The 24711-nt window shown below is 28.1% G+C and overlaps 3 protein-coding genes across 3 annotated transcripts in view; 1 reads left to right on the top strand and 2 right to left on the bottom strand.

The window, feature by feature from the left end:
* The window catches only part of LOC114121622 (cytoplasmic dynein 2 heavy chain 1), a 28848-nt gene extending 16483 nt beyond the window's left edge, over positions 1-12365 (top strand). The window contains exons 48-68 of the mRNA XM_027984031.2: positions 32-215; positions 303-517; positions 769-1212; positions 1333-1546; positions 2545-2796; positions 2894-2914; positions 2992-3128; positions 3222-3307; positions 3383-3546; positions 3618-3776; positions 3887-4117; positions 4182-4325; positions 4404-4520; positions 4892-5084; positions 5154-5774; positions 6420-6607; positions 7536-7659; positions 8268-8575; positions 9726-9916; positions 11617-11818; positions 11953-12365. Of these exons, the coding sequence (XP_027839832.2) occupies positions 32-215; positions 303-517; positions 769-1212; positions 1333-1546; positions 2545-2796; positions 2894-2914; positions 2992-3128; positions 3222-3307; positions 3383-3546; positions 3618-3776; positions 3887-4117; positions 4182-4325; positions 4404-4520; positions 4892-5084; positions 5154-5774; positions 6420-6607; positions 7536-7659; positions 8268-8575; positions 9726-9916; positions 11617-11818; positions 11953-12111 (4354 nt within the window). The 3' untranslated portion in view covers positions 12112-12365. The remainder of the gene's footprint in view (positions 1-31; positions 216-302; positions 518-768; positions 1213-1332; positions 1547-2544; positions 2797-2893; positions 2915-2991; positions 3129-3221; positions 3308-3382; positions 3547-3617; positions 3777-3886; positions 4118-4181; positions 4326-4403; positions 4521-4891; positions 5085-5153; positions 5775-6419; positions 6608-7535; positions 7660-8267; positions 8576-9725; positions 9917-11616; positions 11819-11952) is intronic.
* Positions 12366-12577: 212 nt separating this feature from the next.
* On the bottom strand, positions 12578-18071 carry LOC114121625 (ubiquitin-conjugating enzyme E2-24 kDa). Its single transcript, XM_027984035.2, has 6 exons — positions 17576-18071; positions 17281-17496; positions 15970-16020; positions 14442-14574; positions 14212-14359; positions 12578-13947 (listed from the first exon to the last, which is right to left on the bottom strand). Exons 2-6 carry the CDS (start codon positions 17463-17465, stop codon positions 13850-13852), a joined length of 615 nt encoding a protein of 204 aa, XP_027839836.1. The 5' UTR covers positions 17466-17496; positions 17576-18071; the 3' UTR covers positions 12578-13849.
* Positions 18072-20449: 2378 nt separating this feature from the next.
* Positions 20450-23218, bottom strand: LOC114121620 (CD63 antigen-like). The gene is made up of 5 exons (XM_027984029.2): positions 22817-23218; positions 21843-22031; positions 21588-21764; positions 21303-21512; positions 20450-21221 (listed from the first exon to the last, which is right to left on the bottom strand). Exons 1-5 carry the CDS (start codon positions 22874-22876, stop codon positions 21156-21158), a joined length of 702 nt encoding a protein of 233 aa, XP_027839830.1. The 5' UTR covers positions 22877-23218; the 3' UTR covers positions 20450-21155.
* Positions 23219-24711: the final 1493 nt, after the last annotated feature.

The following is a 24711-nucleotide window of genomic DNA, read 5'->3' as shown; positions in this document are numbered from 1 at the left end:
TCATTATTTATTATTCAAATCTAAATTTCAGAAATAAGATAATTGACAAATTCCCAAGTATTAATGAACATATGTCGTATTTTGCCAGTATCCATCAAGAAGCTGCAGCCTGGATGAATACTTGTCCAAGACGTTATTTATCATTTATACAAACTTTTAGTGTCTTACTAATGCACAAACAAGAATCAATTAATAAAAGAATGGCGCATTTAAAAGTAATATCAATTATATAGTGTAGTTTAAAATCGATTTTTTTATAATATTATTATAATTATTTAATAATATAATTAAATGTTTTAAAGGCCGGATTGTCTAAGCTAACCGATGCCAGAAACATTGTGGCAAAATTGAAATCTGACGCTGGAGTTCAAGAAACAAAATTAGCGGAAAAGCAAGAGAAAGCCAATCAAGCCCTGAATATGATATCTAGAACTATGCAAGGAGCTAATACGAAAAAAGAGCAAATGGAAAGTCTTAGAAAAGAATTTCAAATAAAAAATGATGTTTTAAACCAGAGGTAGGTATCACTTAGTATTATAATCTATTTAATATTTTAGATAAATAACGAACTAAGATGATAAGCGTTTGAATTATGAAAATATAAAACAAATTTTCTTAAAAGATAGATAAGTATACGAAAAAATATAACCATTTAATTGTCAATCGTAATAGAAATTGTCTTCAAATTTTTCGACATAATATATAATATAAATATGTGAATGGTGTCATGAAACGTTGCCAAAACTTAAGTAGAAGTATACATTTTAGGAAAAAAGAAATCGATCAAGAACTAGCGCAAGTGGAACCATTGATTGAAGAGGCTCAGGCAGCCGTAAGCAACATCAAATCTGAAGCGCTCACCGAGATCCGATCACTTCGAGCTCCACCGGAAGTAATTAGGGACATATTAGAGGGCGTGCTCCGGCTTATGGGAATACAAGACACGTCATGGAACAGCATGAAAACGTTCTTGGCAAAGAGGGGCGTTAAAGAGGACATAAGGTTTTTCGATGCTCGTAGGATTTCAGAGGCTAATAGGGACTCGGTAGAGAAGCTTTTGAAGTCCAAACGCGATTCGTTTGACTCAAAAAACGCGAAGAGGGCTTCTGCAGCTGCGGCCCCGCTGGCTTCGTGGGTCGTAGCCAATGTCGAGTACTCTCACATACTTCACAAGATAAAACCATTGGAAACTGAACACGCTTCATTGAAATCGTAATTATATAATTTTTATAATAATATGTATAACTGAGTTACACTTCGTAGTTGGTGCGAAGTTTTAAATTTTTATTTGCGGTCGCGCATAACGCATTATGTTATGTATGTACAATATAGAAAATTGCAAAAAGCCGAAGAGCAAATAGAACTTTTAAGTGATGGGTTGGACAGTGTCGAGAAGAACGTGTCAGAATTAAGAGAGCAGTTAACTGTTAATACTAAAGAAGCGGCGGAAATCGAATTGAACATAAACAAAGAGAAAAAGACAATAGAAGCAGCCCAAAAACTTGTCGAAAAATTGGACGACGAATTTTCGAGATGGGGCTTACAGGTATTTGTAGGAAATCGGTATTTCAATTATTAAATAATTATGCTATCAAATTAAGTTTATTAAATAAATAAAGCCTAAAATATGAATTATAAATTTAATAAATTCGAATATTAAATCATCTATGCTCGTTTTCGTTACAAAATTATAACTCATTAATTATATATTTAAATTATATTACATTATACATAAGAACTTACACTAGACAGCAATATTTTCATTTTGTATAATACGAGGTAGTCTTATAGTATAATACTATACACATTATCCAAATTAAATTAATATAATCTTGTATAATATCTATCAAATACTTTATACATAAATTCATAATTTAATATTAACAATAGGTATACAAAATAAAATGTGTTTTATGTTATAAAATGAAAAATTTTAAATGCAGTAATTATCATATAAATCGTTATATTTATTGTATTTGTTTAATCATTAAATGGTTAAGAATCGTAAATGTTTTAAATTCCTATAATAAAGAATTAACTGTTTCAATTATCGTACCTATAATATTTATTAATTACATAACTACCTGATATTAGGTTTTTATATTTTGTCTCATTATTCATAATGAGATATGAAATAGGTAACTTTTAATTTTGATTATAGCTCAGAGTGCTTAGACCTTATCAAATTCCTGAAATTTTTTTTCTTTTGAACTTATTATTTAAATTAAATTAAATATTATAATAAAACATTTGACCTTAGATAATTATTATGTACTGATAATATTATGAAGTTATACAAATACATTGTTTTGTTGCATAGTTTATTATAGATTTCTACAAATACAACATTTAAAAAAACTCGAAGTGTAATGAATTTATGATGTAATATAATGAAAATATGAATAATATATTTCACATGGTGTTATATTTATATATTATCCCAATATATATATTGTATATAATGTATACATATATAATTTAACTATAGAAAATATTAAAATACATTAAATCTAAATCTAAAGTAAAGGATGTTTTATCATGTAGGTAAACGAATTGTCGTTAAGTTTAGAAAACTTATTACCAAGTACGCTGCTAGCGTCAGCGTTTATGACCTATTTATCTGAATGTTCGGATAGTATTCGCAATGAAAAAATTGAAAAATGGAAATACGAACTAAAATCAAACGAATTTTCGTTTTCTAAATTTATGGAATCTGAGCGTCAAATACTGCAGTGGATTACTGAAGGCTTGCCGTCTGACGAAACATCGCATCAAAATGCCATAATACTCAAACAGGTAAATACTGTGCCTATACCTATACTACTTTAGTAATCAACCTATTATTTTGTTATTTATAGTATTATATTTATATGAAACACATTATTTTTAACAGATTAAAACTCTTCAAATTTCGGTAAGTTGACTCGAAAAATATGCCATACACAAAAAATTAACTAAAAAACATACTAACATGATGATTGTCCGGTATAGGCTAAATTTTATCCGTTGATAATTGACCCTAATAACGACATAATGGAGTGGTTAAAATTAAAATTACCTGTTAATTCAACAGACTTTACGTCGTTTGAAAATCCAAAATTATACTCAATTTTAGAGTTAGCTGTTCGGTAAGCGTTATTTATCATGTTTAATAGATACGTATAGTATAACTTAATAATAATAATAAAAATAAAAATAAAAAAACACTTATTTTTTTTAAGTTTTGGTAAAACAATGGTAATATATAACGTAAGCAAACTTGACCCTATACTCGTACCTGTATTGAGAAGTGACTTTATAATTGAAGGTAAATATATACAATAATTTACGATCGCAATAACGTCATCGTATAAATGAATAAATATGTATAATTATTAATTAGGGAGCAGAAAAATGGTCCAAATTGCAGACAGACTGGTAGATTACAACGAGAATTTCCAATTATACTTATTCAGCAATAGCACTGACTTGACCTTGTCCTCAGATCAATCTGTTCTTTTAACTATTGTTAACTTTACTCTCAATCATATTGGACTCACTGAACAGGTACCTAAGTATACATATTTTTAAATTAAATAAATAATTTTTAATTTCGAAATTTAATTCAATTGCTATAGCTTCTACGACATGCATTGAAAGTACAAAATCCTAAGTTAGATTCTATGCATTTGGAACTGTTGCACACAGAAGAAGAATTGAAATCGAAATTGCATGTACTTCAAGAGAACGTACTGAAGGACTTGGCTGGTGCACAAGGGAATATACTCGAAAATCAAGTAAAATCATTTTTTTGTTATTTAAAAAATCATAAACCTAATGTTATAATATTATAATATTATTTGTGAACGTGATGCAATCGCAATTATGGTCACATGCAATTTTTTAGGAACTTCTTAATTCGCTAGACAGCATAAAAACCAACAGCACTGAGATATCAAAATCACTCGATGAATCGTTAAAAGTGCAGAGCAAATTAGAATCTGAATGTCAAGTGTACAAGCCATTTTCCAGTTACGCTTCAAAAATATATTTCGCGTTGAAAGATTTCTTCGCCTTTAACCGTTTTTGTCAAATTTCGATGGCAACATTTGTCAAACTGTTTCAGTCTACATTAAAAGTATAATAATAATCATTAACTGTGAAACGATTTTAGTTATATTTTTACTGTTTATATTTTTCAGGAATCTACCGGCGGTACGAATCAAGAGAAACGACTATTGCACACGGTTTATTATTATGTTTCGAGATCGCTTTTCAAAGATCAACGATTGACATTCGCCACATACTTATCATATAAATTGAATTCTAACGATTTCGGTTCCAACGTTAGTATATTTTAAAATTATTTATACGATTTGATTAATTGCCAATTGGGTGATTTAACTGTAACGTATGATCGACAGGAATGGGAATTGTTCATTGGAAAAAAAACAACAAATATTGACGAAGAATTGAATTATAAAGATAATATTCCAAAGTGGATTAACGATGACAGATCGTTTGATGTGTACATGTTAAAAGTAAATATTTTTTTGTATTGAGTACATTTATTAGCGATTGGGTGTTCAAAATTTAATTAATTCAAAGAAAAAAAAATATGTTGTGTTATATTTTATATACCTATACATAACCATCATTGTTGTATTATTATTCATTTTCAATTGTAATAATTTTAACCATTATTTACATTAGCACATAACTTTTTATTATTGTCAAATACTATAATTATATTGCATTCATTTTCAAGCATGTCCCTCACAAAGTCACAACAGTCGCTCAGGGACGCCTTTTAATTTTACATTATCACATACAATATATTTTATCAGACTAAACACTAAAATACTTTAAGTCTAAATAATTTAAACTAAAATATATAATATTTTAAAATCAGGAATCCGTACCAGAACTTTACGAAATGCTTCAACTTGATAATCAAAACATTTGGAAGGACTTTGTCGGAACAACAAATTCGAGTATTCCAAATTTAGTAAACGTGTCAAGTTTTCAACAAGTATTAATAACACAAGCATTGAAACCCGATAGATTACATAAAGTCTTGACAGAATTCTCTCTCAATCAACTAAGTACATTACGACGCTTTTATTTTACAATGGAAATTTCTTATTCAATATAATATATGTTTTTCGTTTTAGAATTGACCGACTTATCACCGTCAACATTGAGCCTAACCAAATTGGTCGGAGAAAACACAGAACCAGTAATGATAATAACGTCCATCGGATCCGACCCATCCGACGAGCTAAGGATGTTGGCCAAACAGATGACTCACGAAAATTGTATAGAGATAGCTGTAGGCGAAGACCGAAGTGAAGTCGATTCACTGCAGGAACTATGCAAACAGCCGAAATGGGTGGTTTTGAAAAACATTCACCTGAGTTCGGAATCCATCCTAATGGAGCTGGAAAAACGGCTTAAGTCGTTGGAGAATGTGCACGAAAAGTTTGCGGTTTGGATGACCACGGAACCCAACGAAAAAATTCAACATTCGTTAGTAGTGTCGTGCGTTAAAGTCGCGTACGAAACACCGCACGGCGTCAAGAGGAACATGAGACGGGCCTATGACATCTGGAAGAACGAACACGTGGTGTGGAAATCTTCGGACGAAATTCGATCTGCATACGCTTTGGCCTGGTTCCATTCCATAGTCTTAGAACGCAGGACGTACATACCGCAGGGGTGGTCGCAATACTACGAGTTCAATGATTCGGATTTAACGGCGACCCTGAAAATCTTACAAAAATCGATACATCGAGGCAAGTACTAACACATTTTACTAATCGCGTATTATACTATCGATTAAAACACATACTTAATTAGTAGCGATTACATTAGTGTATTTATGTGCACTATAATAATAACCGCGGTGTTACATAAAATGTTCACTGCACGCTGCACAACTTTCAATTCGTAAACGTTACACAAAACTAAATACGAGTATAATAGACTAAAGCCGAATTCCTTAAGGATCGAGAGTAGATAAAAAATGTTATAGTTATAATATAATAGTCGTATTATTATTTACAATAGAAAGTTTGAAAATACTTCTATTGTAAATACTTCGAATAAAATTATTATAGTTCAGTATTTTAACTGAAGTTATATATTATAATAACTTGTAAAATATAAGATAATTAGTGCAATGTCATACCTATTTCTTTTATAATTGTTTATTATTTATAATGAAAGTAAATAATTTAATCAAACTTTTTTTGTACACCTTAATTATTATAATTGTCGGCAATTCAATATTAAACTTTACCCCCCCCCCCCCTATCAATATTATCCTTTTTACGGATAAGAAGCGCTCGTCACTAGTTACTGCAAAATTTTAAACAAGTAACGTAAAAAATGAAATTGATTTTTTTTTATACAAGTAACTTTTTGATTTAAATCAATAGAACACAGTTCGACAAGATGGGCATACATTCACGGGCTATGTGAAAAGGCTATCTACGGCGGTCGGATCACAAATGTACAAGATATAGCTATCCTCACAACATATTTGCGATGTGTGTTTACATCGGACAATGTCAATTGGAAGAATGGTATACCTGGAATAACGGATTTAAATTCTGGTGACGCAAAGGTATGTATATCGTGTATTCGTATATGTAAAATGACGAACATATCTTTTAAAAAAATGTATCAAAAAACTAAAATAACTTTTCCGAAAAATAAAATAACACAATTTTGTAAATAATATTTTAGAATTAATTTATAATATGCACTTTAAAACATGCATATAGGTACCAACTATTAATCAATTAAAAAATTATAGATATCAATAAAACATTTTATGAAAAAATCAAAATTGTACACAATACCTACTTCGATAATAGGCTAGAGTATATACGTACTAGTGTACTACAATAACGAAGTGTGAAACACGTATAAGTATAGTTATAGTAAAGTATGATGTTAATTGTTTTCCTTTGGTGCGATGATTTTCATAATTATTATTTTTGTCGATCAAAAGGGTCATATTATATAGACATAATATAGACATTGTAACGTTTATAAAAACTACCCTACAAAATGTAAGTCAGGTGTTTTGAATACAAAATAATATTTATTTTCTTTTATTTTAAATATTATAACCTTTAAAGTACTTACATCTCAAAACATCGGGTGTCAAATTATAATCATTATATAATATCTTTAATTACAATAAATATTAAGTCAATTTAAATTTAATTAACTATTTTATTTTTCTATGATCATTTGACCTCTTCATATCGTAAGTTATTTAAAATTTATAGAACACGTATATTACATGCTTTAGTAATAATTTGCCTCTGAAATGATTATTTTTTTTTTTTTATTTATAATTTTGTTTTAAAATGAACTGATAGCTATACTAGCGTTAATATTATAACTATAAACAATTTAATACGGTAACATGAAACGATTTTAGTATCTAAAATTCTAACGATTATCGATTAATAGATCAATAAGAATGTAAGCCTACAGTCTAATCGTAGTTGTAAACCATTATTATTTATTTTTACAAATAGGATGTCGAGAACGCACTTAGAAGCGTCCCGGAGCAAGACACTCCAAAACTGCTGGATTTGCCAGAAAACGTTGACAGGTCATGGCAAAAGAAACAGAGCACCGAGACAATATCACAGTTGCGACGTGAGTAAAAAGTTTAAAAACCTACATAGCACTATAATATAAAAATGGAAATTAATTATTGCTTGAATTTTAAAATATTTATCATAATAATTGAATAATGCATATATACCTATCTCAGCCTCACGATAACTAAGACTTTTTTTTTTAATTATTATAATTCTATAAAGATTAAGTAAAGAACACCGGTGCACCTGTACGACCAGTATATAATACTTGTAGTATATGAGTCTAACCCCAAAAACTTACATATTTTTGTAATTTAATTTGTATCGCTGTGCACGTCAATCTAATATACATTGTTTTTTGTTTTTGTTTTTAAGGACCCTATTTGTAAAATACCTAATACTTTTTTTCCACTAATTAAATTGAATAACTGAAAAATTAATAATTTGAAATTCCGTTTCATATTAACATTAAAAACAAAATTTTATTATGCTTACATAAATTCCATAAAACCAATTTCAAAATTAACGAGTATTTATAAAATAGTGTACAATATTCGTTTAAGCATAAATATAAGATGGTTATAAAATGCATAAAAAATACACCGTCTTTATAATACTCGATTAATATACGAATGGAATATATAATGTATATACTGAATATAGGTGTTAGCATTGGTCGCATCGGAACGAAATTGCACATAAAGAGCGACTGGCACTTGGAAGTCCAACCCATTCTAGACCTGTGGAAGGCCTTAAACAAGGGTGTCAACCTAACAGAGTTACCGACGAGCAGAAGTAGTGACAGTAATCCACGGCCGGTGGACGCGTTTTTCAGTCAAGAACTTAACTTCGCGGTCCGATTGATCAGAAACGTGCACAAGACTTTAGCCGCTGTAAACCAGACGATTCGCAGCAACACGAGACCCTCTACCACGGTGTCAGACACAGTGTTACATCTTATTACACTTCAAGTATGATAATATCGCCTTTCCCAAAAAGTGGACAGAGAGTTAGATAACTTTTAGGTCTCAGTCGGCAACCAATTCAGTGATCCGTGAGGATTTTTTTATTACTGTTATGCTCTCGGACGGCAAAAATTTAGCTTCGAGAAAATATACAGATATCGAAGCAAAATAATTGATTTAATGATTAAAATTATAATTAATTACTTTACGAATAATAAAACTTACAAAAAAAAAAAAATCCAGAATATATTAGATACCCTGCATAAAACAAGGACACAAAATTGTAGATAATACGAACAACTTTTTGTTGTAAAAAATTCTAAGTTTATAATACTAGATTAAAAGGTATGTAAGTATGTAATGGCTTAACTGTTTTTTCTTCAATTTATTTTCGATTGATTGATATTAATATATTAATTAATTTTAGTATCTGCTTGAAAATAATAATAACTAAGATATACATATATAATATTTTAAAATACCCAAATTCTAAATTTATAAAACCCAAATACGATTTCAGAACCCTAATTATTTTTACTGTGTTGCAAGGCCAACCATTTATTAACTTCAATGGGGATGTGCATTAATATGAAAATACATTATACTTAACTTACCTACTATAAACTCTAGCTTCCTTAACGCTGAAAGGTTTGAATTGTGTTCTAATGAATTCAATTTTGCAATTTTTATTTTGTAATTTTTCAACCATTTTAACCAGGGGATATTTAAATTTTTTTGAGAGTGGTTGAGTATTTTCTCCAAGGTAAATTTCTTAATTCAGCCTATTAAAAACAAGATAAGAAATTAACTACAAAATTTTAATTTCTGTTTTAGTCTTAACTGTTTTTACAAAATAAATAATGAAAGAAAATAGGTAAGTGCATAATAAATAATATATTGTTAATGACAATGTAACAAATTACAACTAATCTGAAATTTCGGGGAGACTGTAGCCCCTTAGGCCTTAGCCCCCCCCCCCAGAAATATGCTCTTGATTGTAACAAACGAGTAAAATAGCTGATTACACTAGATCCGTGTCTGATCAAACTCATCTGCTAGGTATAAATAACTTTACGGTTCCGTAATAAAGATAATATTTTTATTTGCAACTAATACAATATATTATACTATATGCTACTTTACTATTTTTTTTTAGACGCCTAAATTGTGGTTGGATCAATGGAATGGTCCAAACGATCCAGTGACGTATGTCAGAACCATCGTGGCGAGAACGATGTCTGTGAAAAAAATTAACACTTCAACTGATAAATTGTCGCAAAAAATCAACCTTGACGAGCTGTTCCACCCCAGAACGCTCCTGATCGCACTAAAACAACAAACAGCTAAGTATGTATATAGTACATAACTATAAACTACAAATTTATACCTATAATAAAATGCAATGAAACGAAAAGTTGATATGTATTATGTTGTAAGTTACTCTACAGATACATCGAAATATTTCTGATTTCAATTTTACTATAAGCTAAGTTATCTTAATATTCCGCGTTTCCGCATCATTATTTAGGTAATTTGTCGCAAAACAGTAAATAATATAGGTAATAAAGTATATTACGTATACACTTAGACTTAAAGGTATTTTAACTATTAACATTAATACATCAATATTTTCTGAAAAATAATTTTTAGGCACATTCTATTTAAAAAAATAAAATACCTAAAATAAGAATTAAAATAAATTTTCATTATCGACGAATTATTAATAAATTAATTATGAATATAATAAATTAGTATTTAATAAAAACATTATAAAGTGTGTATAGGTTGTAGGTACAAATGCACGATTATAGATAATATAATATTTATTTAATCAAGTAGCCCACATTTTTTTCTTGACATAACGTAGGCCCTTAGAGGTAAAAACAAAATCGATTTTGTCAAAAATTAGTTAAGTGTAATAAATAAAACTTAAGAGGACACTAACTTTACATAGCTAAAGTTACATATTTTGTCTCCATCTTACACATATACTTTATACATCATAGCAAATTTACGTTAAGTAAAACCGCTTGGATTAACTTTACTATTAGAATAAATTTGCCTATTATCAAAGTTAAAGGTAAGAATATTATCTGTTATTAGCCGTTGTCGTTTTTTTTAAATGTTAATTTTTAAGCTAGAAATTAATCGAAGCATGCAATAGGTACTCTTTAACGCCACTTTGACCATATTGAAAAAAAAATGTCCTCCAGCAGAAAAATTAAAATTAATGATAACAAATCTGTGTATGTTCTCTTGTTTCAATGCGTTCTCCTATCCCCTCAAAATATCATGTTAAATACATGGATTTTATTTAAGATAAAATATTAACCTGGGGCTCTTCCCTAAAATCCAAAAGAAAGAGGCTTATACAATTAGATCTCATGTATTACATATTTACATCATGTACAAAAATGAAAAATAAAAACTTCCACTTCACACACAACAAATTACATAATTTATAAGTTAATGTTAAGAATAATTTAGTCATGTAAAGCTCAAATTTGGGACTATGCTAAACCAACGAAACTTCTAAAAATATTCGAAGCATTATTTCAGCATCCCTTCGTACAATCATCATCATATTTACTATATTCCTATCTTGTTTGATAATTACAATATAAAAAAAATCCGACAATTAAGCGCAAATAATGTTCTTAACTTAAACCTTGATCATAGGTAAATTTACTGAAGTATTAAAATTTAAAACTAACAATACACAATTGGTTTTACTAAACATAAATTTGCCGTTGTATGTTAGTAAAATGGTGTCATCACACTTTAGAATAAAGTCCACCTAATATTAATCCGTTATATTTATGACACTCATGTACTGATGTGTGATATACATTTATTTTATAGACAACATTTTATGTGGCTTTCTTTTGTTCTAAGGGTTCAATTAGGAACCTGATATTTTTTATAAGTTTCGTAGAAAAATATAATAGATAATGTATATTAAATATATGACATACCGTACTACTCTTATGTTGAAAGAACTTGATCTTCAGTACTACAGTAATAATAATCTTTAATTTTCAATATAGACAGTATGATATACCAATGAATAGTCTCATACTCGATTGTTCGCTGTCAACTAATGGATTGAAAGGTTCCAAAATCAAATTGACAATATCTAATTTAATCATAGAAGGTGCTAGGCTCAATCACAACGCACTCGTTGAAAACACGGCAGATTCACCATCAGTAGCAGTCATTGACGACATTACACTTGCATGGATTCCACAGGTTTATGAATAAATACATAAATAAGTTTAGAAAAAATACACGTGTAATAGTTGTTTTGATTTTCATACTATGTGCATTTTACAAAATTTCACATATTTTATCTGTAAAATTAAAATTTTTTAATCGTTTTATAGGAACATACAAACTATACGAAAAATTCTGATTTACAAATGGCATTATATGAGACACAATTCAGAGATAATTTAATATCGTTGATACCAATGGCAATACCATTAAATGAACAAAAAAAGTGGATTTTAGCAGGAGTGACACTGTTTCTGAGAACACATTAACTCTATGACTACTAGTTAAGACCTAAATTGTAAAACAAATTTTGTGAATTAATTAGTTTAAACAATTAATGATACCAACATGTATTAATAATGAGTACTGAGTAGTGACTATAAAAATGTCGGAATTGTTAAAATTCCATATATGTACACTTAAATATTTTATCACCACTAACTTAAAGTAAAATTTCAATTATATTCTTTATGATACACAATCTCTATGACAAATATGTACAAACACAAAATATACTCTATTTAATATTTCACAACAATATTTTTTATTCATTATTTACTCTAAATATTACAATATTAATATTAATTTAATTATTAATATATAATATATATAACTTATAAATATATAGATATGCTAAAATTTTTGTAAATTTGTGTAATACATTACACGGTAAATAGTAAATTCAAAATAACCTCATATTCAGACCAACAAGAATGAGATAAATTACACATCAACTTAAATAAGATGACTTTTAATTCCAATAAATTGGCTAAAAAAATATACATTCAATTTGCATTCAAAGCATTTTTTTTTTTTAAAAAAAAAAGAAAAGAAAAATTCTCACCCATTTTTTTATTTTTATCTTTTTTATCTAAAACAGTTTAAAGTAGTGTAAAATTAAATTTCAATGTTTTTACAAAACATTACTGCGCAACACCATTACAAACCAGAGCTTTAACTATTATACATTAAAAACAAAAATAAAATGTATAAATAGATAATAGTCTGACTGAAGACTCTCACTTAACCATTCACAAATATTGAATATAAATTAAAAAAAAAAAAAATTATACATTGATAATACACATGACAGACAAGAATAAAGCAATAACTCTATATTATTATATCAATATTTAAATAGTATAAGTAAAGTTGCTATAGAGCATTCAATGAAAACCTTACAACATAAGGTAATTCAATAGGAAAACATAATACGTTTTGTATCGCCTAATGTTCAATATATTATAAATCATTAATTTAAATAACTGTTTTCACTATAATACCCCCAAACTTCATTCAAAGTCATTAAATAGACTTGAGATACAAATTAAGTTTTATAAAACAAATTGATCAATATTTTTAATTTAGTTAAATAATATTTTACATACAAAAATATGTATACTATGTCAATATACATTAACATTAAGATGAAATTCGTTTACAAAATGTTTATATTTTGTTATTTAATTATAATTAGCAGTCTAGGCTTTCAATACTTAGTTATGTATAGATACTACACAACTTTTAGCATTTTAGCATTATTGTTTTTCATAAAATAAAGTAAAAATTACAATTTAAAAATATAACTTAAACTTGTTTGTAAATAATAAATCTTATATAATATTGAATTAAATCCATAATTTGTAGAATAAAATATGAAAAAAGCACACATTTTCTATTATAAAACTTAAATAAAAATAAAATATTAATTTGAGATTTTGTTATGGATTGTGGCCTTACATGTTGCGCAGTTAAGTCATATACATAAAATCAGTAAAACATTTTTAATCAAGTTATTTATTAAAATATTACTGTTTTAAGAAAAAAAAAAAAGAAAAATGAAAAATGTAGGAACTGACTCATATTCAGGTCTTAAATATGCCAACTATAAAATAATAATGATTAAAATTTTATCATGCTAACACCCATTAATAATGTACGGAATTAGGATTTTTTGCATGTATATTTAAATATATAGGTATATTTTTAAGTTTCTTCAAGGATCAATCATGTAGCATACCGTTTTGTCCACAGCCTAGCAATTCTGTCATGTTCTTCGCGGTTTTGTAGATACTGTGTAGCAATACTACCGACTAGGGGATCCGCTATAAAAAAAAAATAATTTTAATTATCATGAATGAAATATTAAACAGTAATTATATTAAAATATAAATAGTATTTTTATTTTTTTAAACCATTAATTATTGTTTAAATTTTTAATTAACATAAGAAGACATTCAATATTAACCTTAAAAAATATTAATATTTATCTTTTAGATTATTAATTACTTTATATTCTTTGTTAAGTTATTTTAGTTAATTTTAAAGCATGACAATTAATAATGTATAAATACATAATAAACCTTTACCTGGATTACAATCAGTCAATAGGGAACAAATTGATAACAGCACCTTAGAGATAGTTAATGCAGGAGACCAATTGTCTTTAAGTATATCCAAGCAAATTACACCCTGAGAGTTAATATTGCAATGATATATGCGAGTCCTAAATGTTACCTAAAAATTAATAACAATTAAAATTAGTTTCTCATCAACTATCAATCATTATCATAAAAAAAACCTAAAAATTGCTACATACTTTAGGAGGCTTAAATGGATACTCTGGTGTGAAATGAATATCTAAAAAGAAAACTCCTCCTTCATACACAGAACCTGGTGGGCCTAAAATTGTGCTGACCCATTCAAATACATTATCTCCTTTTGGTCCAGCACTGAAAAATTAATGAAATAGTAATAACCTATTCTAAGATTTATCTTATAAATTAACAAATAAATATGATATAACATAAAAAATATATTTTATTTTAACAAAGCAGACAAAAGTAGATTATCAATATGTAGATTTATCAATATAGATGAGATAGAAAAAATAGCCATACTTTTTGTTCAAATTGCTGTCTAGTAAATTTTTTTTTCTCCAATAAATAAATTATTCTAAATCCAACTTTAAACAACTTTAAACATAGAATTTTAAAAACCATTAATAAAAAATTTAAATAACTGCAAAAAAAAAAAAAATAGAAAATAGCTAAAATAAATAAATAAATAAATTTAGTAAATAGTTGCAATGGATAATTTTTATCAAATTTCATACCGACTTTATAACTGAAATAAAAAAAACCTAATGAAAAACATTAAGATTTATTTTTAGGAAAATATAAGAAAATCTTCAAGAAGCTACTATAATGTACAGCAAATTTTAAATGGATATATTAAATTTGAATTTTATAATAATTCAATTTTTATAATTGAACATAAGATATAAAAATCAGCATTTTATAGTTGCTGTCAGTACAATTAAAAAGGAATCCCTAAATTTTAATGGTTATATTACATTTTCAAGCTTTTTGACTCAGTTTAAAAATGTATTTACATAATTTATACAAACAAAACTAGTTCATAACTCATAAGTAACTCAAAAGACCATATTATATACGTCTAAAAAATATATATAATAAAAATAATAATAAATATTTGGTAAAAATTTTTAATTTTTTTAGTAATTTGTTTTCAATTTACAATAAACTAATAAAATTGATTTAGTGTAAGTATTTCTGATTTGCCACAATATTTTTCTGTTCCTCATATTTTACATTTGATCCACTAAAGCAGAGGTTCCCAAATTTTTTTTTTCAAGATGCCCTTTGCTTGATCCAAGATCAAATTTAGCCCCGGTGTCCTATTGTGAATATCATAAAACACAGAACATAAGAACAATTCTATACATTCTAAATTATTTATTATGAGCCGTAGACTGCAGTGCCCGTAGGAAATGCTCGTGGTGCCCCAAGTGCAGTTTGGGAACTGCTGCACTAAAGTACCAACAAAATCCAAATTGATACTAAAAGCAGTAAAAACCTAACATTTCAAAATTGAAAATTTAAGTACTTTAAAAATATGACACGTGTAAAAATAAAAAAACATACATCATTGAAAAGTAAAACAAATACATTAAATTTGTCACTTCGCTCAGAATCCAAAATACATTTTTTGTTTTGACTAACCTATTAGTACAAGATTAGTGTTCTTATTACTTGAATATATGAAAAACCTCTTATGATATTAATCATAAGTAATTTAATTTTTTAATCATGAATTAACTTTACCTGCAATTGGGCGGAGGGTCCAATGTAATTTCAGCTAGTTCTTTTTGAATCCTAGAAAATATGAATATAATGTAATATATTTCATAATATTACGGTTAAAAATCTTTAAATATCAGAGTATAATCACTAATTTTAGATAAATACCAAATCCCAAAAATTACATAATTATACCTCAGAACTTATCAAAGAGATAATTAATTTTTCGTACCATGTTAAGATGTGTGTAATATTAGGTCCAATTATTAATAATAACTACCTACAGATTAATTTCTAATTCATAGTTATGACTAATAACTAAAATAATCTCGAAAACTGTTTTAAAATAAAATTTAAAAATATGCACAAAATGTGACTGTATAAGTTAGGTAAATATTAATTGGGATACTTATAAACTTGCTCAAAGGGGTAGTACCTAGACAAATTTTTTACCTAAGTATTTTAGACTAAATGACATTTGTAGTTAAGTTATTATCAATATATTATATAATATATTCATTTAGATAGATAGGATCTATATATATAAAAAAAAAATGTATGTATGTACGTAAGTGTCATCGGTGGGTGGCTTCTTCAATCAAAATTTCATCTCCATTGTCTAAAGCTCATACTCTTATTGTACCGATTGTGTATTTATTAATAAAGAAAAAAAAAAATAAAATAAAATTAAGTTAAAACAAAACAGGTTATAAAACCTATATTATGTCCAATTCTAATATTTTATATTTGCAAAATCTCACATTCATCATTTACCTAGGTACATTTACTTACTTTTTTTATTTTATTTGTATTTACTAATCATCAAGTATAGCATTATCTAACTATCAAACTGGATATCAATTTAAAATGTATAGGTAGTGAGATTTATAGTTATTACAAGTTATTGATTTTTTTTTCATGAAAAATTATTAATTTATAATAGAAAATAATTATATAATAATTAGGTAGGTACATACAACTTCTAATATAAATATGTTTTCTAATAGACAGATAGTTAGATAGAATGGTAGATTTATAGGTAAGCAAGATTTTTTGATGGGATATAAATACACTCGTAAATACATAATAGTTATACAACTAAAGTTAATTCTTGAGAGTTGAGAATAAGTATATAATATAGGTTAATTTTTTGTTTTGTAGGTACCCACATAATATATTTTTAATAAATATTAGGTATGATGTTATTATAATTGAAAATAATACTGATAAAATAGAACCCTTTATGTGAACACTAGAATAGGTACAACAAATCGAGTGGGGCACCGATTGTGATAGATAACGACATGTGACAATTTGAAGAGAATAAACACTCACCTCTTAGTCGAAGTGCTAAGAGATTTAGACATCTTTGGATTTGGTTTCACTTCCTTGGTAGTTTCGCCACCTATGGATGGCGATGACGGTGGAGTCGCTTGGACGGCTGTGACTGCGGGCAATGTCGCAGTCACACCTCTGCGACCAGAATTGTTAGGACTACGTGGGGTAGGGGTAGTAGACATTTTCAACTGAGGGCTAGTGGCGACTGGCGACCTGCGGACACAAGACAACGTTGCACATGAAATCGGTTATTTCAACGATGGTCGATATAGCTGCTGTAGCGGTCGCATACCTCGAACACTTGCGGCGGCCAACCTCTACAACACGGGGAAGGAATGATGTGAATTTATTCAGTCTTAAGACATCGAGTACGAATAACAGTGGCGGCGTCGGTCTGTCGGTGCGGCCAGCGAGTGGCGTCGGCGGCGGCTAGGCGATTGACCGTGGACGGACGTGAGTGACGACGGATGGAGAGGAGCCTTTGCATGCGGTGGCGGCGTTTTCGCAAACGGAAACTGCACAACAGCGGTGTTGCGAAACGTGCCGGGCTTGACCTATAGCGCGAAATGCGGTGTTCTGGCCCGGGTGCGGCGCATTAAACGGTCGGAAAGGCCGCGAGACGTGAGCACACGGCGATTAAAAAAAAAAAAAAGCACGACGGCGGTGGCGGCACGACGGGCGAACAAAGGAAAACACCGAAATAACAATCATGCGTCGAGTTTTCGAAAACGATAGTGGTTCCAAAAATGGTGTACGCGTACCGGCGAATATCACGGTTGTCGGATTATAGTTGCCGGTACGTGTGCGTGCGTGCGCGCGTATATGTTATATATATTTTTTCACAATAATATACGTCGTCGTTATCACTGTTCGATTCGAGCATGCGCGCGCCATCGTCGTGTCACACGTAAAAAATAATAACAACTATACCTCAGCATCAGCGGCCGCGATCAGCGCGTTCGGCGCCATCCATCAGCTGCTGCATTCAGCGCCTACCGACGGCGCAGCGCCACAGCGGCGACATCACAAACCACGATAAATTGTTTTGTTTAATTAAATTTAAACATTTATATCGAATTCTTTCGTAATCGTGTTTACTGTTTAATTGGCTCGACAGCACGATATAGGCCGTAGACCTGTGGGTATGATATCCATTCTCAATATTCTCATAATGTGCTGTACAGAGTGATTCCCCGAGCTATACTCTTCGTCCCCGTGTGTACGTTCATACGTTTATTATGTTAATAGTAATGAATAATATATTCAAATTCTGATTTTTTTAATTATTACATACGCTCGAGGACTATATTTTCAGATTTTCGAGATTTACTTCGGGAAGTTTTCATTGGCTAACTATGCTTTTTCACTATGAATTATTTAGGTGATATATATATATATATATTTAATTTTAATTTATCTAAATCAAAATTTGAACGTACAGTTTATTGTTTATCAGCAATTAAAATACTCATACCAAATACTATATATTTTAAAAATGGTTTTAAAAAATATAAAAATTGTACATCATAATGATTATGAGTATTTGTTATAGGTACAATATTAAATATATTATATTATATTATAGGTACAATGTTATTTGTTACAATTTTTTATAAATATGAATTATTTACATTTTCTAATTAACTGTCAACAACCATTTTCCTACCTATTTTCATAGAATTTTTATCCTCAATAGACAAAATTAAATATACCAAGAACACTCATTCAAATTTTGATTTCGATTTCAAAACACTTAATAGTTTACAATAAATAGGGATTTACTCTGTTTAAAGTCAATGATTTCACCAAACTGAAAAATAAATAATTCCATATTTATTACTTTATAGCAAACTGTTCTATCACAATTCACAACGTATGTGTCTGGTGTGACTTATCTGTCACTGAAGTTAATCATGCATGTAAGAATTTGTGAACTGAATGAGTACCGGGTCCCACCACTCACCAGTGATATGTTGAATTAATTTTTGGCGAGAAGCAAAAATGTATACAATAGGTACCCCACAGGCCCGTAGCCAGACCAAATTTTCAGGTGGGGCAAACCAAACTTTTAGGGAAGGAATTATATATAAAAACTATGTCTTTATATTTTTAGGGGGGAACACCCTGGGTATCTAACTTGGGTATCACCTTTGACTGTGAATTAAAGGTTCATTCTCATTATAATACTATACATGTTAAAAAGCCCTAAAAATGCTTGGTTTTATTAGAAGAATTTTGAATGAGTTTAAACATCTATCTCTTATAAAAATGTTATATGAATTGTAAACCTATGTGAGGTCTATTTTGGTATCCTTGTACTTCTTGTGGAAATAAACAAATTAAAAGGGTTCAATGGAAATTCCTTAAGCATGCAACTTTTATTTTAAACATTGACTATCTACCACTTGATTATTGTCAATATTATCCACTTTTAAGATAGATTGGTTTTTATTTCCTTAACTGATAAAAGACAAGTAGCTCGTCTATATTTTCTTAGGCAACTAATAATTGTTGTATATTGACTCTTCTATTTTACTTTCTATGATTAATTTTAAAGTTCCTTTCAGTTCTATCCGTCACTCATATTTATTTTTTTTTTACATAAATACAACACCAATTATTTTGAGGACCAATCTATCATTACAATTATGCGTATGGTAAATAATGAATCATCATCATTTAGTATTTGTTGTATATTTACTTGTTTTTACTTATTTATCATTTGTTATTGACTATTGTCTACATTTCCATGTAATTAGGCTCAGACCATGTTGTTGAATAAATAATAAAAAAAATTATTGCTCTTTCTAATCTATACTCAGCACTTTTTTAAATATAAGTTAATTGTAAATGAACATGTATAAGGATATCAATAAAAATAGTACATTTTCTTAATATAGGTAATAGTTAAAAATAAAGAAGTAAACATTATTAATTATATTTTATCACTTGCTCTCAAACAAATCAATAACATATTTTGGAAATCAAATTTATTTAATGAAAGGATGGTCTATTACTCTATTACATTGTCTACATTTGTTAAAAAATGTAGAAGCTAAATAATTTGTTTTTTACAAGTATAATTGTATTGTTAAATTATTAATTTGTTACATTAAAAATTAGTTAAAATAATATTTTAATAAAAGTGAAAATAATAAAACGAACATTCCTCATCAATATATTTAATATCTTTAAAATAATACAAATACAACTGTTTGTATGAAAATCTTAAAAGTAAAATATATTACTACATGAGAACAAGACTTCAATAAAAATGGATAATGAAGTATAATACATAAATACAATAAAGAAATATAAGTAGTAAATCTAAGTAGAACTAGGTATTTATTTGTATAGTTTTAAAAAACAGTAACAAAAGTGTAAAAATTATAGCAAATAATGTATGAAATAAGAAATCATTCCATAAATACTTAATATTGTATATTTGTATACAATGTTATAATTTGATTTATTATTTTAAGATTCAAAACTTAAGTCAAAATTGTAAACATACATTAATTGCTGATATTATCTGATAATATCAAATATTTGCTTAATCTGTAAAGAACAATGGCAAATAATATAAAGGATAGTTTTAAGTTTTAGATAAATAAAAATGATAAACAATTCATTTTAAAATAAATGAATACAAAAGACAACCAAAAATTATTATAGATTATTGTAAATTTGATAAAAATAAATGATAATTTAATATCATATCGATTAAAATTTTATATCAGTTAATCTAAACACATTATAATTTATAAAAGAAAGAAATAATAATGTTGGGAATAATGAAATAAATTGGTATTAATAGTACATATTATTTATGTTTCTCTATTAATAACTACATACTTTGATGATAATTATGTTTACACTGTTTCATATTCTTTGTGTAAAGAACACTTGCGACAACATGCTAAAAACACAGCAAAAAGCTAAAACAAAAATAAATTACATATAAGTTTATCCTAGTATATTAAATTATGATTTTGACTTATGATTCTGTTTCAACATACCTGAATTAAAGCAAATCCAATTGCGGCCCATATTATTATTTTACTATTTTCTTGTAGAATACTTTCAAACTTTTCAAAGCAGCCATCTTTGTATGATTCATCATATGTGCAAAATCCGTCTAGCGGTATGGCATAGCAACAAGACGTAGGCAATTTATTGGCTGTAACTGGTTTCCAGTCTTCTGGTCCATAGATTCCACAACATTCAATCTAAAAATTGAATATTAGTTAAGCTGGACAAGATTATGCAGAATTTAATAGGTAATAAAAATAAACATTATTTACATCAGCCTGTATCAAATTCCAAGTTTGTGTGGAGGCTTCAAAACCAGTTTTATTGTATCCAGAAATTGTATGGTTCATCTGATTCAATGCATAATCTTTGATTTCATTGCGCATTTGATACACAAAACCAGATAAAATGAGTTCTCCAATCAAGACGATTGTAAGCAGAACGGAAAACTACAAAAATTGGAATCCAAGGTATTTTATGTAGAAAAAAGTATATTAAACAACAGTTTGAAGAACATAGATATGTACCAGTGTCAAAAGCCATCCAATGTCTCTCAGCACACCACATAGACCAATGATGGATATAATAAACAGTCCAATACCAATAGCCAACAATATTTGAGGTGTGGTGATGAGATCTGTGCTTATGAAATTTGACCATTTGTATAGTTTTTGATTGATAATGAAGGCGATTGACAAAATGCCAACACTGGAGATCTGCAATTTTTAAAAATTATATTATATTATCTCGTATATTATAATAGGTACTATTGATGTGGGAAAAAAATGAGTGCTCTTTCTTACTATTCTCCAAATATCATCCCCACAATAATTATAATATAGGTATTTAACAGCCCCTTGTATTAATAGTATCTACTATCTAGGTAATTGAAAGAAAAAAAAAGCAACTTAAAAAAAGTTTAAGCTCAGAATAATTCTAAGTATTTATTGAATAATCATCAAATATATTCAAATGATGAAATTAAATTAATAAAGATATATTTTATGTCCAAAGAACTTTAATTCGACTCGGTGTTGTTTAAATCCAAAAAAAAAAAATAAGATTTAATTTTCAAGTCTAGAAAATACTTAATTTTTTCAATTTCTTGTAGAATGTCCGATTGTTCCTACGAGTAATCTTTATGTACAGTTACATTATCTAAGTTAATGAGTGATGTTTCTGGTGAGGATTATGTACCTAAATTATAAACCTCAGTAATATTTTCTATATGTATAAAATATCTCTCTCAATTAATATCGATATTAGTACATTACCTACCAAAACACTTTCATTATAATACCTATAGGCTATAATGCAGCATCACAAGCTTTTTAAAAATAAAATAAATTTCAGTTGTACCTACCCCTTTGATATAACGTAGCGTCTTAAATATATTTCGTAATTCTATTAATATAATACATCGAATGGAAATACCAAAAAAAGCAGAAGTAATGCATTATAAATATTACAATATGAAAATATAGTATACTTTAATACTTACGAGACACAGCAGATTGAACAAGTACAAAATGTACTTGCCTAAAAACGTGCAGATAGACATGATTTTCGTGGTAACGTCAACGTACAAATACGAACCAACAATAGTCGTGTATAACGAGCACACCACAATTTAAAATAAATTAATATTAATTTTGTAGTACGAGTAGCAAACAATATACACAAATGCACGACGGGCGATGACTGGCCAGTTAGCCACTAGATAATAGATATTTATTCTTCACTGATGACTGATGAGTAAAAACACTAACAACAACAAACAACTATGGACAAAAGAGTGCGCAGAAGTCGTAAAAGAAGGGGATTGCGAAATGCGAAGTAATCGATAATTCAATAATACACATTCCAATACTGAATACAACGAAAAAAGTAACCACCATGGCACCATAGCACCTTTGTTCCACACGATCACAGCTGATGACTCATGTTATCACTGTTATCGTTTATTATCAGCCTTAGACCGCGGATTTTAAAAGGAAAAAAAACAAATTACTAAAAAATATAAAAAATGTATCAATTATAATTTCTAATAAATCAAATAATAGTTCAAAAAACATATTAATAAGTCACTGAAAATATTAGATACTATTGGTATTTATAAAAAATAAAAAGCAATGGCCAATGACTTATAATATGTAGACAATCTTTTAGCTACCTATTATAAATAGGTATATAAAATTACATTTACAATTATAATTTATTATATTTATGAAATAAGATATAATTTCATATTAAATAATAAATAATATTAATTATTAAATAGTTAACTTAAAGAAAAAAAAATAAGGGAAAATGTCCGCAATCCTCATCGAAAATATATTTGGGCTAAAATTTCTTACTACACCAAAAACAGTCATGGGAGATATTGTCCATTTACCGTCACATCAAAATTACTTATTTATAGAAAAATGTATTTTTTCAAATATAAAAATTGTTTCTTATATTTTAACCTATTTTCTTGAATACAATTCAGTTTGTAATTAATATTACAGTGCATTTCATTGGTGACTTTTTAGAATATCGAATAACATTTTGGCATTTCATATCTACCTATAAGCTATATGCTACTATATGAATCACAATTTTTTTATTTCATGACATTCGAATACAACTCAAATTATAAACTAGAAATATATAATAGTAGGTACCTATATTATAAATTATAATATATAATAATTATATAGATAATCAATGATCATCATTCATCATCATGCGTGCGACAAACCATAAAACTAGTATATTGTACCTATGTCAATTGTCATTTACTATCTACTATCTACAGATTAGATTTGTAAAATAAAATAATAAGTACAGTGGAAAATATCAGTTTATTTGTACCGTAACTTTTTTTCATGGTTTTTTTTATCTGGGTGATTTTTTTTTACCTATAATATTGGATAGCGTGGAGTGTGGACTGTTGTTTCCAGGAGGATGTGTCGACGGGTGTATACACTAATAAATTCTACAGTAGTGCTGTATGACTGAATGAGTGTTATCACAGCTTATAAAATAATACTCTATAAAAAAAAAAAAATAAAACTTATGTAATATTATTATTGTTAAAACAAAAAATGCAAGATTTTCGTGGAGACAGCTTTTTTTTTTAAATTTTATGACTATCATTCAGTTAGTTTTGAATTTTGAACCAAGTGTCAAATCGACTTAAAAATTTAGGTACCTAATCATTTAAAAAAAATAATTTTTTTTAATTTAAATAATAAGTAAGCGATTTTTTAAATTTATTTTTGATATAACGGTAAATGGAAAATATCTCCTTGGACTCCCCCCCAACTGTTTTTGGTGTAGTATAGGAAATTCCCCCCCCCAAATTTGAAAATTAATTTATTTTTACGTAGTGGTCATCCAAACGAGATATTT

Source organism: Aphis gossypii, chromosome 1, assembly GCF_020184175.1.
Source record: "Aphis gossypii isolate Hap1 chromosome 1, ASM2018417v2, whole genome shotgun sequence".
NCBI classification, from domain to species: Eukaryota; Metazoa; Arthropoda; class Insecta; order Hemiptera; family Aphididae; genus Aphis; species Aphis gossypii.
This window is presented reverse-complemented; position numbering and strand designations above follow the sequence as displayed.

Excerpts from the sequence above, each read along its gene's own strand:
- LOC114121625 (XM_027984035.2), bottom strand. The coding sequence starts at position 17,465 with ATGTCTACTACCCCTACCCCACGTAGTCCTAACAATTCTGGTCGCAGA. Across the intron at positions 16,021-17,280 it reads CTTAGCACTTCGACTAAGAG|GATTCAAAAAGAACTAGCTG; the intron begins GTGAGTGTTTAT and ends CATATTTTCTAG. Across the intron at positions 14,360-14,441 it reads ATCCATTTAAGCCTCCTAAA|GTAACATTTAGGACTCGCAT; the intron begins GTATGTAGCAAT and ends ATTAATTTTTAG.
- LOC114121620 (XM_027984029.2), bottom strand. The coding sequence starts at position 22,876 with ATGTCTATCTGCACGTTTTTAGGCAAGTACATTTTGTACTTGTTCAAT. Across the intron at positions 22,032-22,816 it reads TGTTCAATCTGCTGTGTCTC|ATCTCCAGTGTTGGCATTTT; the intron begins GTAAGTATTAAA and ends TAAAAATTGCAG. Across the intron at positions 21,513-21,587 it reads GGAATTTGATACAGGCTGAT|ATTGAATGTTGTGGAATCTA; the intron begins GTAAATAATGTT and ends TTCAATTTTTAG.